The 22,903-nt window shown below is 30.7% G+C and overlaps 1 protein-coding gene across 2 annotated transcripts; it reads left to right on the top strand.

Annotated features, from left to right (window-relative positions):
- Positions 1-279: 279 nt before the first annotated feature.
- On the top strand, positions 280-21,938 carry Rga (Regena). Of its 2 annotated transcripts, none has more exons than XM_065506954.1 (8): positions 280-1,864; positions 16,039-16,174; positions 16,252-16,409; positions 16,490-16,757; positions 20,248-20,796; positions 20,934-21,138; positions 21,276-21,440; positions 21,673-21,938. In XM_065506954.1, exons 2-8 carry the CDS (start codon positions 16,042-16,044, stop codon positions 21,896-21,898), a joined length of 1,704 nt encoding a protein of 567 aa, XP_065363026.1. In that variant the 5' UTR covers positions 280-1,864; positions 16,039-16,041; the 3' UTR covers positions 21,899-21,938. The 2 variants fall into 2 exon arrangements, with proteins under 2 accessions (XP_065363026.1, XP_065363035.1); XM_065506963.1 differs by having other exon boundaries at positions 16,490-16,739.
- Positions 21,939-22,903: the final 965 nt, after the last annotated feature.

Here is a 22,903-nt window from a genome sequence, read left to right on the forward strand (position 1 = left end):
TAATTCAGAAGATACATATTTTAATAACAACAATCTTATGAAAATTGGCAACCCCAAAAAGTACTGTCTATTTAATACAAAAATCAGAGTTGTATTGTAACGAATTACACAATGTAAAATAACAAATATACAACTCTGTGTTAGAGTTAAACAAAATTTGGTATGTAAAATTACATTGGAGAAAAAGAGATAACTAGTGGCAAAAAAGTCTTATTGACTTGACAGTGAAACAAAAACTAGCCAGCATTTTATTACCCAAATACATGCAAGCGCGACGAACGACATTTCGTTTTCTGTGTAATTGTATTCGTGCTATGAGCCATAAAAAAATTTGCGGAAGGTTTTTTTGTGTGTTTTAAATTTCAGCTAAAAGAAATTCCACGCAAATTTCGATTTGTTAATAACAGAAAAAGCCCTTCAGAAAATAAGACATTTTTCCTCAAAGGAAAATATTTTCTATGGATGCGATAAAAGCAAAAGAAAACACACTAGTGTGAATTTGCTAAAAAGAAGAAAAGAAAAAACCAAAAGTGATTTTTTTCTCTTCTCCCATCAGCAGTCTTTCAATAAGTTCGGATGAAATTTCATTGAACTGCTTTGAAATTAAAAAAAAACAAAGGCAAGTTACAGACGATAGACGAAAGAAAAATATACACAACCACAACTAAATAAAAAAACAACGAATAAAGACGTCGTGAAGAAGAAGCAGCATTCAAGTAAAAAAAATAGTCGAACAGCAAACAACAAAAAAGAAACAATTTTTGGTTGAATAAAATTCAACCAAAATATTAAGAAATACTTATTTGTAAATTTTAAAAACAATTAAAAACCTAATAGAAAGTATTCAGAAAAAGATTTTTAAGTTGGTGGCTACTGAAAATTACAATACGAAAAAGTTATAAAGAAAAAGTTGAGGTTGTGTTTGTGTGTGTCAGTGTTTGTGTCGAAGAAGAGGAAGAAACATAAGTAAGTGTGTGTTTGTGTGTTGCAATCAATTGGACAAGCAACACCAATCAACTAAAAAAAGAAGAAAAACGTTGAAAAAGTAACAAAATCAAAGACCAATCGACCCGACCCGATCGACCAGCAACTACTCCAACACAACTTCTAAAAGATCTAAAAACAACTCCACAGGAATAAGGCCACTTGCCATTGTTTTGAAATCTTGGAATAACGAGCAGTTTTTGGTAAAGTGTTGAAGGAATTGGGTAAAAAACGTGCAAAATTTATGGTGATTTTCCTAAGTTATTTATGGAAATCCATTTGGTGTATTAGTTAACAGACGCCGTTTTTGTGCCATTTTTTCTTCTTCGTGATAGCCAGCCAGCCTGCGCCTGCTCTCAGTAAATTCCTTTAATATCGAAAACATTGGAACAAACAAACCAACAAACAGAAAAATAGTGAATCTAAATCCACAGAACCCATTTAATGTGTGTTTTGTTTTGTTGTGTCTTGCAAACAAAATAACAAAAACCAAACCACAAAAAAAAAAAAGAAAAGAAAAAACATCAACCAAGATATTGTTGTGTTTGCCAAATCAGCCTTTAAATTTCAAGGTTGACCAGAGCCGCAGAACAAACAACTCAACGGAATTGTATTTTTGAGCCTAACAAGACATTGGTGACAACTTTATAATACCACTTACTGCCTGTGTTGTGCTAATCACTGTTATTAGCAAATATTGGGCAGTTGGATTCATAACGTTTATAACGTTCCATTTTTTGCCGCTTTGGAATGTTAGATGCGGTGAACTGTTTTTATGGTCGTAGCAGTAGAAGCAGCAAAAGCTCAAGTATTACAAGTCGTTTGAAAACAACAAAAGCAACAATACATTCGGAACAAGAATTCACAACAGATTATTTGGGTGAGTGTCGAAGGATATATACATAGATGAGGTGCTGTTTAATATATTATTTAGCATGTAAAGTGCAAATATAACTGTATATTTGTGATTTTGATAATAATAGAGACACATATAGTTAAGAAAGTCAGTATATGTACGCTCCCAATCGGATTCCTATAGGAATATTGTAAATCTTTTCAACGTTCAAAGAATTTTCTAAGTACTCTATTATTTACCATTAAGCCACTTTATTCCCCTGATCAGCGGTCTTACAACCATTGATATATTCATATCCATCGTGGTATTGTTTACCCAGCCTTTAGTTCATTGGTGTTATAGCACCGGGCTACTGCAGACAATATGCTCTATAGTTTCTAACTCCTCTTCATCACCGCTAGTCGCCCAATTGTTCAGAAAACCTTTACTATAGAAGTCTGTTTTAGCTTCGATGTTATTGTTGAGTCTATTCATTATTAAATATTTCTAAATGTGAAAAAAGGCCCCAGGCCAACAATTATTAATGTAATTTATATGGTAAAATTAGATATTTTTTCTTTAAATCTTTCTTTAATTGGAAAAAATTGTAAAGCTTGCTAAACTGTTTTGACCACATATATGTAGTCGCCCAATTGTTCAGAAAACCTTTACTATAGAAGTCTGTTTTAGCTTCGATGTTATTGTTGAGTCTATTCATTATTAAATATTTCTAAATGTGAAAAAAGGCCCCAGGCCAACAATTATTAATGTAATTTATATGGTAAAATTAGATATTTTTTCTTTAAATCTTTCTTTAATTGGAAAAAATTGTAAAGCTTGCTAAACTGTTTTGACCACATATATGTAGTATTGAAACCATGTTTAGTCTAGACTTTAGAGTTACAAAATGTTTGATGAAACTTTTTTGAAATTGTTGTTTTTACCACCTTATTTCGAAATAATGCTTTCAAAAAGATTCAATATTTCTGCAGGTTTTCATCTGAAAAGTTAATATTTTACAGTTTCCGTTGAATAATTTGTATGTTAAATATTATTTTGGATTCTGAAGATGAAGTCGACCTAAAATTTTCGCCGGCTGGAATATTTTCTACCGGCAGAGGTGCCAAAATTTTCAAAAAACCACTTCTGTACATTTCCATTATTTTAAATGGATTTCTATTTTACTTTTGTCAAAAAAAAAAAAATTAACATTTAACATATTTTCCACAGAATATTAATATTTTCTTCATAAAAACAGTGTTATAAGCATATTTCAGTAAGTCGGCTTATTTTGAGCCGATATAAGCCGATAAAAATGGCGGCTTATTTTAAGCCGACAACTATGGCGGCTGCGAGAAATATAAAAAACATGCAGTTGTAGCGAGGCATCTATGTGCCGGTCGGATTGTTTCTCTGGATGAAGCCCCTTGTTTGCAGAATCCAATCTAAGGCTCAAAATCTTAGATATATGCTTTTCAATTGCGAATAAATTAAGAGACTTGTCGGACAATTTTTGGAATCAGACTTTAAATGAAAAATTACTCAAATTATAAATCCTTTTTTGTGACTTAGCACATTTTCTATTACTTATTTTGTATTTTTTTTTAGTTAACTTATACAATTTTTTAATTATTTTTATCGTTTTAACTCAGTTATTTATTTTAAAGGCTCTACTGTCATCAAAGTTGCTCTCAAAAGATGATAATAAGTTTCAAAATTATCAAATATTTCCTTAAATAATTTTTGAATTACGTTTTTCGGTTTATATTAAATGAATTAAACCAATATTAAAACAAGTTTGACTCTATTATATATTTAATAACGTAGTTATACTCAATTCTACTTGACTGATAAAATAATTTTACAATATTGACAAAAAAGCACGTTTGCATACCACAAAATGGACTTGGCACTTTGCATACCACAGTATAACAACGAGAAAAAAACGAAATAATTTTAAAATTTCATTTACGAAAACATAGTATTTTTAGTTATTAAAAGGACTTAGCACGTTTGCACTATAAGCTGAAGATATCTCTATCAATAAACACAATTAATGAAATTAAAAATTTGTATTTTCATAATGTTCCAAATATTATATTATGCATTTTCAAATTTACGACTTGTAGTTTGTCCACATGGTTAACATGGACAACCAGCCAGAAGATGGACAGATAATTTTCTGTGTCGATTTAATAAAACTACCCATGAACTACACCAAAAATATGCATGGATTCTCATAGAACATTTCATTGGATTCTGTCCATAGAATTTGGAAATAATTATAGTTTCGTTTAGTGCAGTTTTTATGTGCAAATGTAGTGAAATAACGATATGCTTAAAGTTCCCTGAAGGAAACCTGGGGACAAGTGCCTCCAAGTCGCTAGTTTTGTCGACTATTTAGGTGACTTTTTTGCGATATTGCCAACGAAGTATCTACATTTTTAGATACTTCGTATACATTTTTATATTTGTCTATGATGAGACTCTTCCAGTCTTCCGACTCTTGTAATTGTTAATACAACGACAAATATTAACAAAATATGGAGTTTTATTGTCGACATCTACTTTAGAAAAGTACCAAAAGTGTAGACTAGAATTACCAAAATGTTCTAGTGAGTCTTTGGTTTCAATATCTACATATGGTCCTATTCAATAGTACTACCGTCAGTAGTAGACTTTCAATGACAAGTAAATGTTAACCCCCGTATTCATAAAAGAATTTTAAATTTAAACAATATTTTAAAGCAAAATTTCCATACAAAATTTGATTTTAAAACATTGTTTAAATTTAAAATTCGTTTATGAATACGGCCTTAAATGTCTATAGTAAGTAGCATTATCTAGGATATAATAAGTCACTAGTGTTGTTGTTGTTGTAGCAGCAGTGTTTACTGAGTTGACAGCCCTTGGCCGAGTGAACTCGGGTCATTCCGGTGCGTAGAACCGGCTGTCGTTGTTGTCGACTAGTGTTGTAAGTCAGTACAGTTTCACTATTGACATTTCCAGCAGGGTTACAACTTCAAAAAAACATAAGTGTGTTGTTTTGAAATTGATTCTAAAATAATTTCTTTAGTTTTAAAGAAATATTGCACTAGTTCAACAATAGTGTATTAACTCAAAATTTTTAAAAATTCACTTTTTGCAAGAAATCAACTAACATCATCAATATCTATCTAACTGTAAAAATTTCAACGTATTCCGATTACTCTTTCATCTTGAAAACCACATTTGAGACCATTTTCGTGATAATTAGTGACTACCTTGTATCAACAAAAAGGTATTATTTTGAGTTAATACAATAATCAAGGAGTATTAACAAGGTGAGTGCATAAAATCAGCTGTTTCTTAATTCGGTGTGGTTTTATGTACACTATATGTCAAACTTTGTTTATATTTACATTTGTTATTGTAAATAACATAGTAATATTTTAATTCGCCTTGATTTTGACATTTTCCGTACATTTTAACAAAAACAAATTGCCTGTTGTTTTTGCATTGTTGTATTTGTTTCCGGGACGCACTCACCTTGTTAATACGCCTTGACAATAATTTAAATAGAAAAACATCTTTTTCATAAAAAAATTTATTATTTGGAATTGAGCCTTTATTCATGTTAAAAATAATCAAATTGTTTTATTTGAATTTGGTTGTATTTTGAGTTGATACTGTTTTGTTGATAAAATAATACAAAAAATATCGAGAAGTTCCAGATAAATGGTAGTAACTAAAAAAATAGATTTATTTTGCAATAATTGCAAAAATTTTAAAGAAAATGGCTGTGTTACGGTCGTTTAAGTTTCAAAAACTTTAATTTTCAAAAACTGTTTTCAAACTTTTTTTGAAAAAATTTTAATTTTCTTCCGTTGTTTCTTGTTCAAGTGAAAAGGCGTACCAAAGGAGCTTTTATAATCTCGTAATTAAATAAAAATCATTTAAAAATTTAATTAGTTATTCTAATTTTGGTGTTTACATATTTTAAACATAGCTGACAGTATTTTGCTTTAGTTGGTAGCACCGTAACTCAGCCATTTTTCAACTGATTTTTACAAATCTTTTTTGTTTAAAAGGTAAAACTCAGCTTTTTTAAGAATAAATACCTTTATTTCACTAAAACGAAGAGATCAAAAAAATTTCCGTACTCTATGGACTCCCACAAACTAGTATTGCTACATGAGAACTGCTGCCTGTATTTTGATCGTTCACTGTGTTGTTTATTATTATTAAATTACGTTACTTTAAAATCAACTGTTCTTTAAAAAATTGTTGTCAAATAAATATTAGATTTTTAAAATCTAGAAAAAGCGGATATTAAGATTCACGCGAGATTCAATGACTGACTAAAAGCGAGAAAATGCCGCGAAAATTAGAATATTTGCCACATCAGAAGTCATTGTATGATGAAATTTATTTCAACATTTCTAAATAGTTTCATTAGATAATACAAAGTCCTTATATTATAATTACCTCTTTTGTTTTTTATAAAATTATTTCTTTTAATCAAATGGTTAACATAAAAATACATCTCAAATCATTATAAACATTTGAGTGTGCTCTTTTGTTCTTTCTAAAACGTCCTTGAGCCTCATTCAAACAAACATTATTTCAAAATCCTTTAATATTAAAATGTCTAACATAAATTTCTCTTTCACATAAACATTAAGGTATTTTGTAGTATAAAAATTAACGACCTTAAGGATGTTTTAAAAATTAAACTTGGTTATTATTGTTTTAAAACATAAACTCATAAAGACGTTATGCATTTATCCCCTAAAAACCGAAACAATAAGATATAACTATTCACTGAGTTTAAACAAAAACATAGACAAAATCCTAAACCAAAAATAAAATCACTTGTCGCCTATAAAAATAAACATGATTGTTTGTTTTCCATTGAATTTGTATGAAATTCCTTCCGTACAATTTGTTGTTGTAATTATTGTCCGTCTCATCATCATCATCCTCATCCTCTTTTTCAATGTGTTTCTTTAAACATGAATTCTATTTTATTGTATCTTTGTATGTTTTTTTTTTAAATAAAGCTGGGTAATATTTATAAACGATGGATTGTTTTTATACGTTTGATGCTTAAATTTGTATTTGTTAGTGGTAGCAATAGCGGTATTGGTATTGGTGGTAATGGCGTATAAGGGTCAGTAATCATCAGCATTATCATCATCACCATCACCTTCATTTTCAACTCCATACTACCATAACAAATAATATTCATGCTCATGTATGTATGTATCTATGTTTGTATTTATACACAATACATGTGTATTAAAAGCGACAGGTAGTAAAATGATTTTGTATTTACGTAGATACAATTTAGTGTATAGCTACCTATATATAAAATGACATGTATTTGGGATCATATTAAGGTTTTATATTTAGATCCATTTTTTTATTTTTGTGGAATATGTTTAAGAGGAAAATAATTTTATCATGATTTTTATTTAATTTTTTTTATAACAATTTCATATATTTTAAACAATTTTTACGTTTTATACGAGAATTGTTTGTTAAGTCTTTGATAAATGTGTGTCAGCCAAATTTTCTAATAAAAACTAAACTTAAAAGTTTCTAGTAAATCCAAGATTCTTATTGGATCACAAATAATTATGTATAGTAGGGTCGATTTGTATGGAGGATCAAAAAGTAAAAATCGTATAGCAGAAACGCAATCTACGGAAAATTCTAAGAAAGTTACATCAAGAAACCTAGGTCTAATCAAATCCTATCTTTTATCCAATAAAAAAAACTATTAACAAAAAAAATTATATTGAAATATCATTGGATAAAAGACCTATGGTTTTTTGGGGAAAATTTCTTAGAATTTTCCATAGAATGCGTTTTAGCTATACGATTTTTCGTGAACAAAAATCGACCCATCCTAATGTATAAACAGGATGAAATATAACCTAACTTAATATTAAACTACTAATATTAATATTAAAGTACTAAATTTTATATATTGGCCTCCCTTTTCCATTCCCGGAAAATATTTAACAAATGTTTTCATTCCCGGAATTTTTTAATACAGTGGGACCTCGATTGGTCGGAAGCATTCTGGATAATCAATTTTCCCGGTTAATTGAGTATCAATTTTAAGTAGTTTTTTAAAGGATTTTATGTACATGTTTAAATAATATAATAATTTTATTAAATTTCGGACATATGCCCACAGCATTTCATTTTCTGGGCAGAGTAAGTTATTCTACGCATTTTTCAAAACTGCAGAAGTAACAGCGTTTCAAGCATTATTAATTGACAACAGTGCTTTCTTGATGTTAAACGCTTTCTTAAATTCATATCTATTGATTGACGTGAATAGTTTTTGCACTATAGTTTTTCGATAATGACATTTAAAGCTCTATATTGCACCCTGATCCATTGGTTGGATCAAAGACGTCACATTTGTTTTGGAAAATTGTATAAATCGTTCATTGCTGAAGATTTTTGTCCTAAGTTTGTGAATTCCATGTCGCTTTTTTGTCGAATTTTGAGTGGAATATTTTTGCCTTTTCATTCAGTTCATTTATTCAGTCTTTAAATATTTTCAGTTTCGAATGGGGAATTCCTCTTTTTCGTTTTATTCACATTGTGTTTTTTGTTCAAAAATAATCGAAAAAATTTTGCTTATAATCCCGGATAATTGAGGTAATTACGGTTAATCGATGCAAAAAAAATTAAATCGATCCAAAATTTGTTTCTTTTTCTTTCACGGATAGTTGATGTTGCCGGATAATCGAATCACGGATAATCGAGGCCTCACTGTACGAAATTAAATCGAAATGCAGTAAAGTTGGTCCAACATTTGTTAATGGTTTTAATATTTGAAAGATCTTGTTTGTCACACTAGTTGTTGTTGTTGTAACCGTTCGACTGTGGATGATAGTTCTTTTCTTAATTATTTCTGTTGGTGTCTGTAGGTTGTAATGGGAGCTGGAGAAACTGGGACGCAAATTTGTAGACCTGGTGGGACAATTGAATAAATGCAAAGTGTACCAGGAACAATTCTCTCTCTCGGTAGCAGTTGAGGAAACAGCATCAACCGGATCTTAATTGTGCTAATGTGGATTGTAGTTTCAATCGGTATATAATTAATAAAGTCTGTTGTTTTATTAAACAATTTAAGATTTTTGATTAAGCTGAATCTAGAAAACATGCGTAATTCGTTTCAAATCAGGATGTTGGATACAATTAAATTTAAACCACTATTCAATGTCATAATTTTCTCTAAATTGGATATATTAATTCCTTTAAGAACTTAAAATTTCTATTTTGTATTCAGTCGAAATTTGACTGTTTTTAGCGAATTTGTTGCTGCTCGAATGATACATTCTTAATGACGACTGAAAAATTTTAGTTGTATTGTCAAAAATTTGGCTATTTCAACCATAATGCTTCTTTGTCAATTGAAAATTTAAAAAAAAAACAAAAAAAACGATGAAAATTATGGTTATTATGGAATTATTATATCAGCAACAAATTTGGTCATCACAATGAATCTGAATAGAAATTTAAGAAATTCCCGAAATTTCCCGGGAAGTTCTTGAAAAATATTAAAACATAGGAATCCTAATTTTGATTTCGTATCTTCATCTTGAAACGAAGATTATTTTTTTCTTGATACATTCTTAGAGCTAGTTTCTGGGATAGAGATAATCTACATTCTTCGCTTAAACCTAAATTAAACTAAAAATTGTGTTTCTCACTTATTGTTTATATGCTATATAATCTAGGTTTAACTGAGCATCATTGGTGAGTTAAACCTAAGTATAAAACGCCAAAGCACAAACGATAAAAATTAAATAAACAATTCAGCACAGCAGCTCTTTGTTTTTATTTGCTTTATTAACATCAATATAATTTTTAATATACATATATACTTTAATCACACTTTTTCTTTTAGCAAGTTAAAATTTACAAAAAAAGTTATGTAACGTGGTTGCTTTTTCTTATAAAATCTATAGTATTGCCATATTTATATGAAAAAAACTGAAGAATAAACATGTGATTTGACCGAATAGTATGGCGATGCTAACAAAATTAATCCACTAGTGAGAAACACAATCATTGGTTAAATTCCGGCAAAATATGTTTTAGGATTAATATAACAGCGTGTTAAGCTGAGTTTAACTGACAAGTAAGAAACTAGCTCTTAGTGACAGAATTGTTCTGAATCGGCTGAAATATTTTTGTTATATTGAGAAAAAAATCGGTTATTTTAACCATAATGCTTCTTAGTGAACTGAATATCTGTTCATAAAACAAACAAAATTGTCGTTATAATGGAATCATTCGATCAGCAACAAATTCGGTCATCACAATGAATCTGAATAGTGTAACTTTAAGAAATTCCCGAAATTTCCCGGGAATTTCTTGAAAAATATTCAAACTTAGGAATCCTAATTTCCATTTCGAATCTTCATCTTGAAACGTAAGTTAATTTTTTCTTGCTACATTCTTAGTGACAGAATTGTTCTGAATCGGCTGAAATATTTTTGTTGTATTGAGAAAAAAATTCGGTTATTTCAACCATAATGCATCTTTGTCAACTGAATATCTGTTCATAAAATAAACAAAATTATGGTTATAATAGCAACAAATTTGGACATTACAATGAATCTGAATAGTGTAACTTTATGAAGATTCCCGGGAAAATATTCTCTTCATCTTGAAACGAAGAGTAATTTTTGAGAGAACAGTTTTTCTGTGTGGTTTGTTAATCACCCTTATCGTGGTTGGCGTAAACGTCATACGCCTACGACAGTTTCGTACTAGATTAAAGAAACAGTTTGCATTTTATCTTTAATCTAGTACGAAATAGTCGTAGGCATAAGACGTTTACGCCAACCACGATAAGGGTATCTCTTTGTTTTGTTATTACTCTACCAAAATTGCATTATAGGTGTTTTCGTTTTAAACGTTTCCAATTCGGTATTCAGCCAAATTTTACCCGGGTACCCATTATGTAGTTAAGAAACCATATATTCGTTCGATCTTTAGAAAATAGAAAAGTCAAACAATCGATTATTTTAGAAAAAATGAAAAAAGTGGAAAGTTCGAAAAGTCGACTTTTTAAAAAATTCAATTGGTCGAAAAGTCGACTTTTTGTTTCAACTATAGAGGCCCACTTTAGTACTAAAGGGTGATTAAATTTGAGGTTATGATGTAAATTGGCTTAAAAACTAACTTTTTTTTTGACAAATACAGTTTTATTGATGCCTAAGTAATGTTGAAATATTGGAATATGATATCAGGCATTTGCCCAAATTGTCCACATTTGTCCAACTTTCAGGGCATCGGTTGTTTGTGGTTTGTTCACGTAAACCCGGTGTTTTAAATGTCCCCCGAGAAAATAGAAGAATAGCGTGTCCGGGAAATTTCCAAGGTTGGCTACCGTTACCGCTATGCAATCGTTACGCTTAAAATGCTACTGCAGCACGACTACTTTTACCGTTAAAATACAGTTACCAAAATAACTTAGGATGTTTTCTTTTCTATCATAAATTATGCTTTTATTCTGCATTTTACCCTTCATTGTGTTCTTTTCTGAAAAAATTTAGTTTTGTTCTTTTCAAATAATGTTGCCCTTAAAACCCGGAAATTGGCTACAAGTTTTAACCTCAATTTTATCAAATGCTTAGAAATGCAACACTGTTTAATCAGCTGTTTTTGTTATTGCTTTTGAAAAGTATATTTAAGGTTGTTTGTTTTAATGAAATAGTTTTTGTATTTTTCTTTATGTTTTATAAAATTTAGAAAGTTACATAAATGAAAATTGAGTAAGTGGCAAAGTTTTTTGTTCTTTTTTGATCGTTAAAAATGTAACATAGTAAGAGGGTATGAGTAACATTTAAATAAATGGTACAAAATATGTTGGCAACAACTTACCGTTACCGCTAAAATACCGTTACCGATATATTAGAAAATACCGTTACTTTTCACATAGAATTATTTATGAAAATTATCCATTTTTGTTTAATAATACCGTTCCCGCATAATCACGTCTTTCTGAACCAAAGATCACTAAAATCAAAATTAGCCAATTGTGGCCAACAAAAAATCGGTTATCATATTTTGGCAAAGCAGAGAATTCAATGTGACGGCATTTTCGAAAAAAATGCTGTCCGATGGTCAGTGGCGGCATGACCACAGTTTATAGTTTTTCAAGAACTGTTTGTGGATTTTGTGAGCCCCATACAATTTTGTTAGTCTACCGCATAATTGAATCTCAAATATAGTGTTGAGGGCCATATACTATATTTGAGATGATTTTGTTGGAAAATGCATTGTTCTCGAAATGCATCGAAATTCGTTGTTCGCGATTGTACCGTTCCATGTTTTAAATTTCGAAATTTTTAATTAAATAAATGTCAAAGAATGACAGATAAATTCTTGACACTTCATCATTTGACAGCCAATTAACTTCATAACCTCAAATTCGGCCACCCGGTATGTAAATTCACATCATTCATTTAATAGACAATTGGTATTCAGATAAAATTAGCATTTGTTGTGAAATTTGTGGTTTTTAATAAAAATTATTGTTTTTTGTGAAATTAGCATTTTTTGATTTTTCGAGAAATTGTCGTTTATTCTTCTGAAAATAGCGTTTTTTTTTTGGTAAATTATACATTGTTAAATTAAACATTTCCAAACATGGGCTGCATTTATGGGCTTGATTATATAAATAAAGAATGCAATGAAATTTGGAAGTACTTTACTGCGCATCTTAACACTGTGGATTCCATTCATCTTCTATTTTCATCTTGAACAGAAAAGTGCTGTTGATGGAAAGAAAGTGTTCTGTACGAACAAAAATGCTTCTGCGGAATTAATTTCTCAAAGAGAACCAAAAGTTATCGCGAATTTTATTAAGGGCCCCTGGATTTTCGTATAACGATTGTCATATGCTTACTTTTTTTTACGTTCAGTTTTGAATACTTTTACGAATGATCTTCAATGTGCCTCAGTAAATTGTTTGAAATAAAAGTATATTTTAATAAATTTAAAATCTCTATCATTTGAATTTTATATTGATTTTGTTTTTACGAAATAAAAAGTGAAGAGATTATAGATTCAAACGCGGCTTTTTCTTCAATCAAATTGATACATTGCGACTAGTCTCAATTGAAAATGATTACGACTAACGGAGGGTTAAATGAAGCATAATTATATCAGTTTTAACTATGGTCGTTGCTTCTAAATTGTTTAAGGGATACGTACACATACACTCACAGATCAAACAATTTTAAATAACCAAAATGATGTTGGCTTTAAAATTTAGCACTTCATAACTTTCTATCGGATGGTGATTGAGAAATAACTCATATAACAATATTGATCACTCATATTTGCTTAGCATTTCATTCATACAACTCAAAATAAAAAAGTTGAAATTTGTGGTAAAAAAAATAAAAAGGAAAAAACTCTTGTTCTTTTCAATAATTTTTTCATTTTTTATATTTTTCAACCTTATGAAAGTATAACCGATAATACTTTTGCAATTTTGTTGCTAGTAGTGTCATCGATTTGCTATTTTGTCAAAATCAGAAACACCTAAGAAAAAAAGAACAATTAATGTTGGTTTCATAGATTTTATATGTATATATTCTGGATCGTAATAGATATCAGCGTACTAATATCTATCTGTCTGTTGAAATCCACTTTCCCAAGCACCCAAAAACTTACATACTACATGATTGATACATCATTATATCAACTATAGTTCTGGTTTAATTCGGGAAAATCAGCCAACAAATGGCTGAGATAGCTCGGTTTTTGACCTATTTTTTTATCGATTTATGGATTACTAAAGCAACTTGTACACGGTTGTCAGATCTTACAACGTTGTCAGAAAAATGCTCAGAAAATGGTTAACACAACCATGTGAACTTATGTTGAAACATATGTACCAAAATATTTATGACATACAATGCTACAACAATACGACATCAATTTATTGAACATTTTTCTGACAACGTTGTAAGATCTGATAACCGTGTATCAGAGGCCTAAGTTATTAACATAGATGATAGACATTTCAAAGACCTTTCCAACGTCGTATATAACGCCATAGAAATCAACCTTATCGTGGTTGGCGTAAACGTCTTACGCCTACGACTGTTTCGTACTAGATTAAAGATAAAATGCAAACTGTTTCTTTAATCTAGTACGAAACTGTTGTAGGCGTATATCGTTTACGCCAACCACGATAAGGGTGAATACTTTTTCCACTTAAAATTTAAAAATAAAATTTCACCCAACATTTTTTTTCACAAACAAAATTTTTTGTATCCAATATTTGTTTCACAAAAATTTTTTTCTTAGGGCACTGCTACACGTTCAATATACAGTGACGGACAATACAACATTGATTTAAACAAAATTTGATTTCAAAATTTTAAATTTGTTCATTATATATTAATGCTCATAACGTAAACAATAAATAGAAAAAAAATAAAATAAAAAAATAACGCATTCTTATGTTAAAAACGATGTCAAATCTAAAAGACTAAATAAAATATGCGACATTCAAATAGAATCAATCAGTCTTAAAATGATTAAAAATAAAAAATCATCATAAGAATTCGTTGTTTTCTTAATATTTTGTTGCATATCAATTATTTCTAATAACAGCATCAAATCTTTTGGGTATTGAATTTAACAAACTTTCGCATGTAGATCGGGAAATTGCATACCATATTTCCTGAATTTTCTGCCAAAGTTCTTCCTTGTTTTTCAATTTTTCAGGTCCGAGTTTGTCTTTTACTATTTTCCATAGGATTTAAGTCTGGTTATTGAGACGGCCATTCCATAACATGAATTTTGTTATATTAAAACCATTTTTTGGCAAGACCTGACGTGTGCTTTGGGTCATTATCTTGATGGAAGAGCCATTTTAAGGGCATATTCCATTCTGCATGTGGCTTTATAACATTCTCCAAAATATTTACATACAAGTGTGTTTACGCCAAAAACAACACTTAGCGATTTTCCTAATTTCCCTGCAATTCCTATTTTCCTCAATATATACTAATGCAAAATGCTATGTATTGCAGTATAATTCCACTTGTCATTACGTACTAAATTAAACGTCAAGGGTCGTAAATACTTCTTTTCGCGAGAGATACAAATCTAACTCTGAACTGTGTACATCGATATCCTAATCCTATTGTTCCTTATGGTAAGAATCCACCTTCCAAATAATTTAATAAATAATTAGAAAAATTCCTAATCATTTGTTTTATTCCTTGCTTTTCGTTTCATATTGTTTGTTAAATTATTCTGAGTACAAAATCTAAACGATTTTGTTTCGGCTCAGAGAGTTTGATCTTTTCCAATTATCCAGCCTTTTCTTCACCCAGCTTCTCAGCTCAACAAAGTGCTTATCCATATTTTCTTTAATCCAATAAATTGGACCAACGCAATACCAAGAAAAGCATCCCCATATAATAATATTTTCCCAACCATGTTTAAACGTTTTTGGTTTTTGCCATTTTTTGGACGTCTAACCCATGTCTTATCATCACTACCAATTAAATTAATGGTCGTTTCGTCCGTCCACAACACATTTTGCCACTTTTTTATATTTTCTGGCCCACACCAATCCTTATGATTGCTCCTGGTTTTAAATGAAATATTGGTAGTGATTCTATTGTAATGTCCGTCACTGTAGGTAAAAACCTATATATTTTTTTATATCAATATCTGGATTTCTAATGATAGACATTTCAAAGACCTCTCCAACGACGTATAACGCCATAGAAATTTGGACTGACAATTGGTCAAAATCGTGAACAATTTTTTTTCCACTCAATATTTCACAAACAAAATTTTTTTCAAGCTTTTGACGGTTATATAAGATTTGGCACAGCTGAATATAGCTCTCTTACTTATTTTTAGAAGAATTTATCGATTTTTTTGCGGCGATTTTAACGATTTTATGAAAGTTTTTTTTTATTTCAATATTACAATTCAAATTGTATCTGTTTCTTTGTTTCAACTATAAGCTACATAACACAAAAATACCAGCATTATATTAATTATATATGGCAACAGTATAAAAAACCTTGACCTATTTAGGCATTTACTTTATGCTTATATAGCAACATGAGCGTACATGCAAATACCTGCTTACCTGTAATCCAATTTTAATTGTAGTGTATTTGTTTTTTTTTTTGTTGTTTCATGTTATTTTCGCGCAATAGATTATGGCGAATTTAAATTTTCAACAACCCCCAAGAAGCATAGCAAATGCATCTCTAACGGGCAGAACTACAGGCGGTTTTGGTGGTAGTTCATTATCCGGTCATGTAACACCCACGTCAGGCATGTTTCCCAGTGGTAAGTTGTAAATTTGTTGCCAATAATATTGCCAATATCCACAACTAATATGTATTATTTTCATAATTTGTTTAAAGGAGCGAATTACGGACAAACGCAACCTCAATTATCACCGAATCGTAATGCTCAGCTGTCGGTCGGTGGTCCTGCGTTAACAAGTGGTAATCGTGCAAATGTTTTTAACCAGCGTCCATATGTGGAAAGACGTATGCAAGGTCTAGGTCAGGGGCCTATGGTAAGTTTAACTCTGTTGCTATAAAACACTTGAATTTGCAGCATTAAAAAGGAATTAATTAATTTTGTATTTGTATTTAGTCGAACATGGGCAACTTTATGCAAAGTCGTGGTGGTTACGGTACGACTGGTAGTGGTGGTGGAGGTGGTGGCGGTGCCGCTGGTGGACCTCTCAATAATTTCCATAATGTTTTTGGTGGCAGTGGGGATACAACAACGCCGGCCCTGCTCGATCCTTCAGAATTTCCATCTCTGACAAATGCTCGCGGCCAGAATGATCAATCACTGCCTCAGACGAATCCCCTCCAGCCGCCGGGAAGCAAACCTTATGGTAATTTCTTTACCTCTTGTGAGTTTTTCAACGAAATATTTCCTTCGTTTTTTTTACTACATTATTATTTACTAGTTTTATATATATATTTGTAATCATTTTGTTTTAGTTTGTGTCTTTTTATTTATCCTTTTTTTTTGCTCCTTACAAAATTTCATCTATTTGTCTAATTATCTGTATTATCTACTATCTAATTCATTCATTATTAATGTTAAAGTTGTTTATTTGTTTTTAGTGTGTGTATTTTTTTTTTGTAGTTTTGTCAATTAGTTAATAGTTTTTGTTTATAAGTTTAGAGTTGTCCATAATTGTTTAAGAAACGCGGTTTACAAAAAAGAGTGTGATGGGCGCGCTTCGTTCGGTATGTTAGAGTTAGTTGGAGGGGGAGAAACACTGGAACACCGTCTGACACACACACGCACACAATTAAGTTTAGCCATATGTTTAATTTTTGTTATGTGACTGCGGAAATGACGATCACTGCCTTAGAGTCCTCATGATTGTATTTCATCCATACATTTCAGTTTATCATGTTTTTTTTAACAAGTCCGTATTAAAATTATGCCCCTTAAGGGCAGCCAAATGATATTACTTTAAAAAAATGTTGTGCTCTTATAAAATACGTCTGGAACTTAGTAGTTTGGAAAAAACAAACGACACAACGTTTTAGTGATATTGACAACTTGCTGTTTTTACGATTTTTCTTTCCCTGAAGCATTGTATTATCGCTTCGAAACAGAAAAAAAAATGGAAATCTTATAAAGTTTCCCAGTTTGAGTTTTCATCTGAGTTTACAGATACTCATTTGGAGAGTGTATCTTTCTAAAGCTGATTCAAATGTATTATGAAATCGAATGTAAACAAAAATGAGATCTCTCATTGTATAAATCATGAAAGGCAGTTTTAATAAATTCAAAATATTCTTGGATTTTTTATGTTTAAGGCGCCTGATAGCCGATACTTACCCATAACCTATTGAAATTTGTTCAGCACAATCTACTGTTATTTATTCTAAAAGCTATCAAGTTAGATAGACTACCGTCAAATTGAATCACACATTGACATTATTTTCCCTTGCATACTTTTGAATTTCAAACGTCAAATATACATTGGATGCTCAATAATTTGACAAGTGATTAAAAAACTGACCGTTTCAAATAACGTCTTAAGATTAATAATAAATCGGAGATCTATGCATCATAGGTTATAAAGAGCAAAGCGTTTCCATGTAAATGGTCGGCAGTTTCTTCGGAAAAATTGCATATGACTCCAACGTTTGGCATAAATGCTAAGTCGAATGGTCAATACGGAATAGTGGAACGTCGTTTGTTTGCACGTTGGATTCCTACTTAAGAAACATTTCCGGGGAAATCCAGGGAATGTTTTTTTAGAAATTAATAGAATAATTATTAGTTTAATAAGGATATTTACTTCGAAAGTGAGGAAGTAACTAAAATATACACATATTTTAACACCCGCGATAATACGAGCTGTCGCAATTCGTGCCCTACTAGTGACTATTTGAGAACTTGATTTGGCTTCCAATTGCCTGGTTTTATTCCAGCAATACAAAAATAAATGCTATTATTCTAATAATTAAGAGATACAATACCATTATTATAATTTCTCTTCACTATTTTAATGGAAAATGAAAAATGTTTTTGAGATTAGAAAGTTTTTTAAGACAAGATTTCAGAGACTAAAACTTTCCCTTTTTTGTCGACAAGTTGTTCTTTTGTGATAAAAGACAACACAGTGGATGCCGTAGAAACAGGATATTCTTGATATCGGTTTTAAATTGTTTTTATTCTAACCCTTGCAAAATGTTGCTACATTTTTCACTATCGCACTTAAGCAAATAAAAAATATTTTTTAGTCGTAATATACAGGCCTGTCACAGAATTCCATTCCGTACTTTGCTTCTTCACAAAAAGTAAAACGAAAATTTCTTTCGGAATGAAACCATTTTCAGTTTTCAAAGTGGAATTGATATTTGCTTGTAGTTATTAGTTTTTCTGAAAACTTTAATCAATTTCTGTACCAAAAACTGTCAAATTAAACTCTGAAATACAGAATTATTAAATACACGGAATCTGAAGAACCTAAAACGAAATCGATTGGAATAAAAACTACGGAATTGAAATCATTCCGAAAGAAATGCGTTTTTATACATCAGCTATTTTCGTTCACTGCAATGAATACATTTCAATGTCATCAAATGAAAAATAAGAAAACATTGGGTGAAAACCTCAGTTTATGGTTATGAAAAACAGATACCGAACTTTTTGGGGGTTTAACCTTCCAGTATGTGCAGGGTGAGAATAAAAACTGACTACCTGTATAATAATAAATTTTTTACAAATCAGTTTTTTTAAGTTTAATCAAATTTCAATGATGATTATTAAAAGGCAATATTATGTGGCGGTGAGGGTAACATTTTAAGGCGTCAACATTTTGGTTATATTAAAAAATTGTTATTTGTTTGACGGTGTTAAGGTGAGTGAGAGTATGCAAATTAGTTCCCACAACAGTAGGTAACCAAAAGACACGGGCTTCCGACCAAGAGCTGTTAATTCATTTAAATAATTTCTGTTAAAAGACCAACAAGCCACACACTTTTATTTCTCAATTAATAGCAATGGCTCATAAACGTACTTATTGTAATATTTTATGTCATATTAAGTTTCTCAGTAAAAGTTTGCATAGAAGTGCATTTGTATAAAAATTAAAATTTTTATACAAATGGCAATTTTGCATTTTTTATATGAATTTGCACTTTTTTTTGCATTTTTTTTTAGAAAATAATGATGAGTGTAGATTTACATTCACTTCACATTTGAGAAGCTTTTCTGAATGAACTCATGTAAAGCCAGCTATAGGAATTAAGCCTTTGTATACCAAATACCCCTGATGAAATATAGAAGTTATCTTAGTCAGTATATTTAGAATAAAAAGTCTACAAACACCACTTTTAGCTCCAAAAGAAATAAATCAGGTTCTTGGGAATTTTTTTTTTTATTTCATCAGAATTAATCATTTGTGTCTAACCAAACATTGAAAATTCCAAATTTAAAACAAAAACCTTTATGTTTATTTGCAAAACAACCCCCCAAAAACGTATAAGGAAAACACTCTTTGTTGTAATTAATTAAATAATTAAAAATGCTAAATGTTGTTGTTTCAAAATTCTAGTAGTAGTGAAAACGTGTTTTTAGTTTTTTTTTTGTTGTTGTTAATTTATAGAGTACATAGATTTTTTTTTGATTTGTTCACCAATTTGGCTCTTTAAAGATTCATTGTAATAAGTTTTTTTAGAAATATCTGTCTGTTTTTTTTTCTGAAATTTATTTTCTATTCCCATTAAAAAAAAAGAAAACAAACGAAAACAAAATTTACAATTAATAAATACTTGAATGCTAAAGAGTATTTCTTCCCCTCTTCTTTGTTTCTTCCCAAAAAAAAAAAAAAAATGAATGAATGAATACGAAAACGAAATGACATCTTTTAGTTGGCATGGTAAAACAACCAACATCAGAGCAATCGGAATTCACGATGTCTAATGAAGATTTCCCTGCGTTACCGGGCACTCAAAACTCGGATGGTACAACGAATGCGGGAAGTGGTCTAACAGATAGTAATAATTTGGATGGTACGGATAAGACAATGAATTCAATTGTAGCCAACAGTGGGTTGGGAGCTGTGGGTAGTGGTGCGGTAGGATCAGGCTCATCAGTTGGTGGTGGTGTCATTGGTGGTAGTAGTGGACAAGGAGGTGTCGGTGTAGTTGGTGGTGGTGTTGGTGTTGGAGCGCCTGTTAGTACAGCAGGTGGCAATTTTGGCAGTGGTATTGGTGGTATTGTTAGCTCTGGTGGTGTGAGTAGTTCAGCACCCAGTGGTAGTGGTACAACATCTGGCATTAGTGGTATGGGTAATAGTGGTAGCATTGAACAACAACAACAACAGCAGCAGCAACAACAACAACAGCAACAACAACATCCGAATGATAATTCCAGCGATAACAAATTGATGAAAACCGGCGTGCAAACATCTCCCGATGGTACGGTTTTCATTAAACGTTGCTTTATATATTTTAATATCTATATCTATATAATATTATTTTTCATTGTAATTGCTTTGTTAAGCATATTGTTTAACTACAGTTTTTACTAACCATATTTGTCTTTCTCGTTTTAGGCAAAGTCACAAATATACCGGCGAGTATGGTGAATAATCAATTTGGTATGGTGGGTTTATTAACGTTCATGCGTGCCGCTGAATCCGATCCAAATTTGGTTACATTAGCCTCAGGCATTGATTTAACTGGTTTAGGTTTAAATCTCAATTCCCAAGAAAGTTTACATCCAACGTTTGCTGGACCGTTTGCGGATCATCCCTGCAGGTTGGTAGACTACTAGTTTTATTTGATTGTTTGAATAAAAGTTTTAGTGTAAATTGATGAAATTACACTTTCAAATTATCAATTTATAATATAAGTTGCAATTTATTTATTTAATTTAAAATGTTTCCTTTTTTTAGAGCACAAGATGTTGAATGTAATGTGCCACCTGAATATTTGATAAACTTCGCGATAAGAGATAAACTTTCCTCGCCACATTTAAAAAAACTGCAAGAAGATCTGCTTTTTTTCCTGTTCTATACAAATATCGGCGATATCATGCAGCTTATGGCAGCCGCAGAATTGTAAGTAGAAAAAATGGTTTAAAATAAATGTTTAAAAGGAAAATTCACCTTGTGTTCTGTACAACGAAACGGAGTAACGTAATTCGTTATTGAAAATCGCTAATTTATGAAATCACTTGATTTGCAGAACAGGGGCGAATCTTTAATTTTTTATTTAAACTGATATATTCTTTATTATATCCCTAAATCTATATTAAAATATACTAAAACTATTTACTTTATCTTTTTACAGACATAGTCGCGAATGGAGATATCATATAGAGGAAAAAATCTGGATAACTCGAATTCCTGGCCCCAATCAATATGAGAAAAATGGTACAAAAGAACGTGGCACCTTTTACTATTTCGATGCGCAGAGTTGGAAACGTTTGTCCAAGGTTTTCCAAATCGATCCCGAGAAATTAGATAAATGCCCCAATTTAAGTGCGTTTATGAACATAAATGGACAGTCTGTATAATATTAATAAAAAAAAAATCTTAAAAAAAACACGAAAAAAATCTTTAAAGTAATATTTAAAAAACTCTTTTTTAATTAAGGCTAAAAAACTGGAAAAAAAGTATGGAAAAAATAAAAAATGGTAAAATTTAAAAAAAAAATATTTAAAACGAAAATTTTTAGAAAAGGTGTGAAAAAATACATTATTCTACAAAATTGTAGGCAATTCTTAGCAGTTTTAGGAACTAAGGGTGAGAATGTCTAGGAGAATTCTTTTAATTTTTACGAACTAAAGGATCAATAAAACCTGTTTTGGTTTTATTTGTAAATTCTATACAAACCCAACAGTTTGAAAAGTGACAAAATTGGAAACCTTACACTAGCTATATTACTACTTGCACAACACACTAGTTCGCACACACTGTGACTGCTAAAGTGGTAGTTAAATGGTTATCGTTACATTTCACCAGCATTTCTTAAGTTTTTGAAAATAAATTAAAAAATAAAATCCTCTAAATATACCACTTTGTTGCCCACATGTAATGCTGAAAGTGGCCGTTGGTATTTTGGTTATTGTTGTTGTAGCAGCAGGGATTGCTGAGTTGACAGCCCTTGGCCGAGTCATTCTGGTGCGTAGAACCGGCTGTCGGGGGAATGGTATTCTGGTACTCACTGATGATGCAGAAAATGCAAAAATTGAGAGTAGATTTACATTCAATTCTTAACAACAAATGGAGATAAGTACAAATAAGAGCTCTGTAGCTTAGTGATTAACGCAGTTGACTATAAAATGAGAAGTTATGAGTTCGACCCCACTATCTTAATAATTTATTTTCCTCTTTTTCTCTCAAATGCTGGAGTATAAGTACAACTGAATTTAATAGTGAAGTGTTATGCAGAGTGTGCCAATCGGCCACCTGCAATGACGTCCCCATATTAAATTCACCAAACAACAATGTTGCTCATGAGTTGAAAATTCACTAGTAGTGGTTCTCAGTGTCGGAATCAGTTTCCATTGCTAATTCTT

Source organism: Calliphora vicina, chromosome 1 (assembly GCF_958450345.1).
Source record: "Calliphora vicina chromosome 1, idCalVici1.1, whole genome shotgun sequence".
Taxonomy (NCBI): domain Eukaryota; kingdom Metazoa; phylum Arthropoda; class Insecta; order Diptera; family Calliphoridae; genus Calliphora; species Calliphora vicina.

Bases quoted from the DNA above. Each gene is read 5' to 3' on its own strand.
- Rga (XM_065506954.1), top strand. From the start codon at position 16,042: ATGGCGAATTTAAATTTTCAACAACCCCCAAGAAGCATAGCAAATGCA. The intron at 16,175-16,251 runs GTAAGTTGTAAA...ATTTGTTTAAAG, and splicing joins GTCAGGCATGTTTCCCAGTG to GAGCGAATTACGGACAAACG. The intron at 20,797-20,933 runs GTACGGTTTTCA...TTCTCGTTTTAG, and splicing joins CGTGCAAACATCTCCCGATG to GCAAAGTCACAAATATACCG.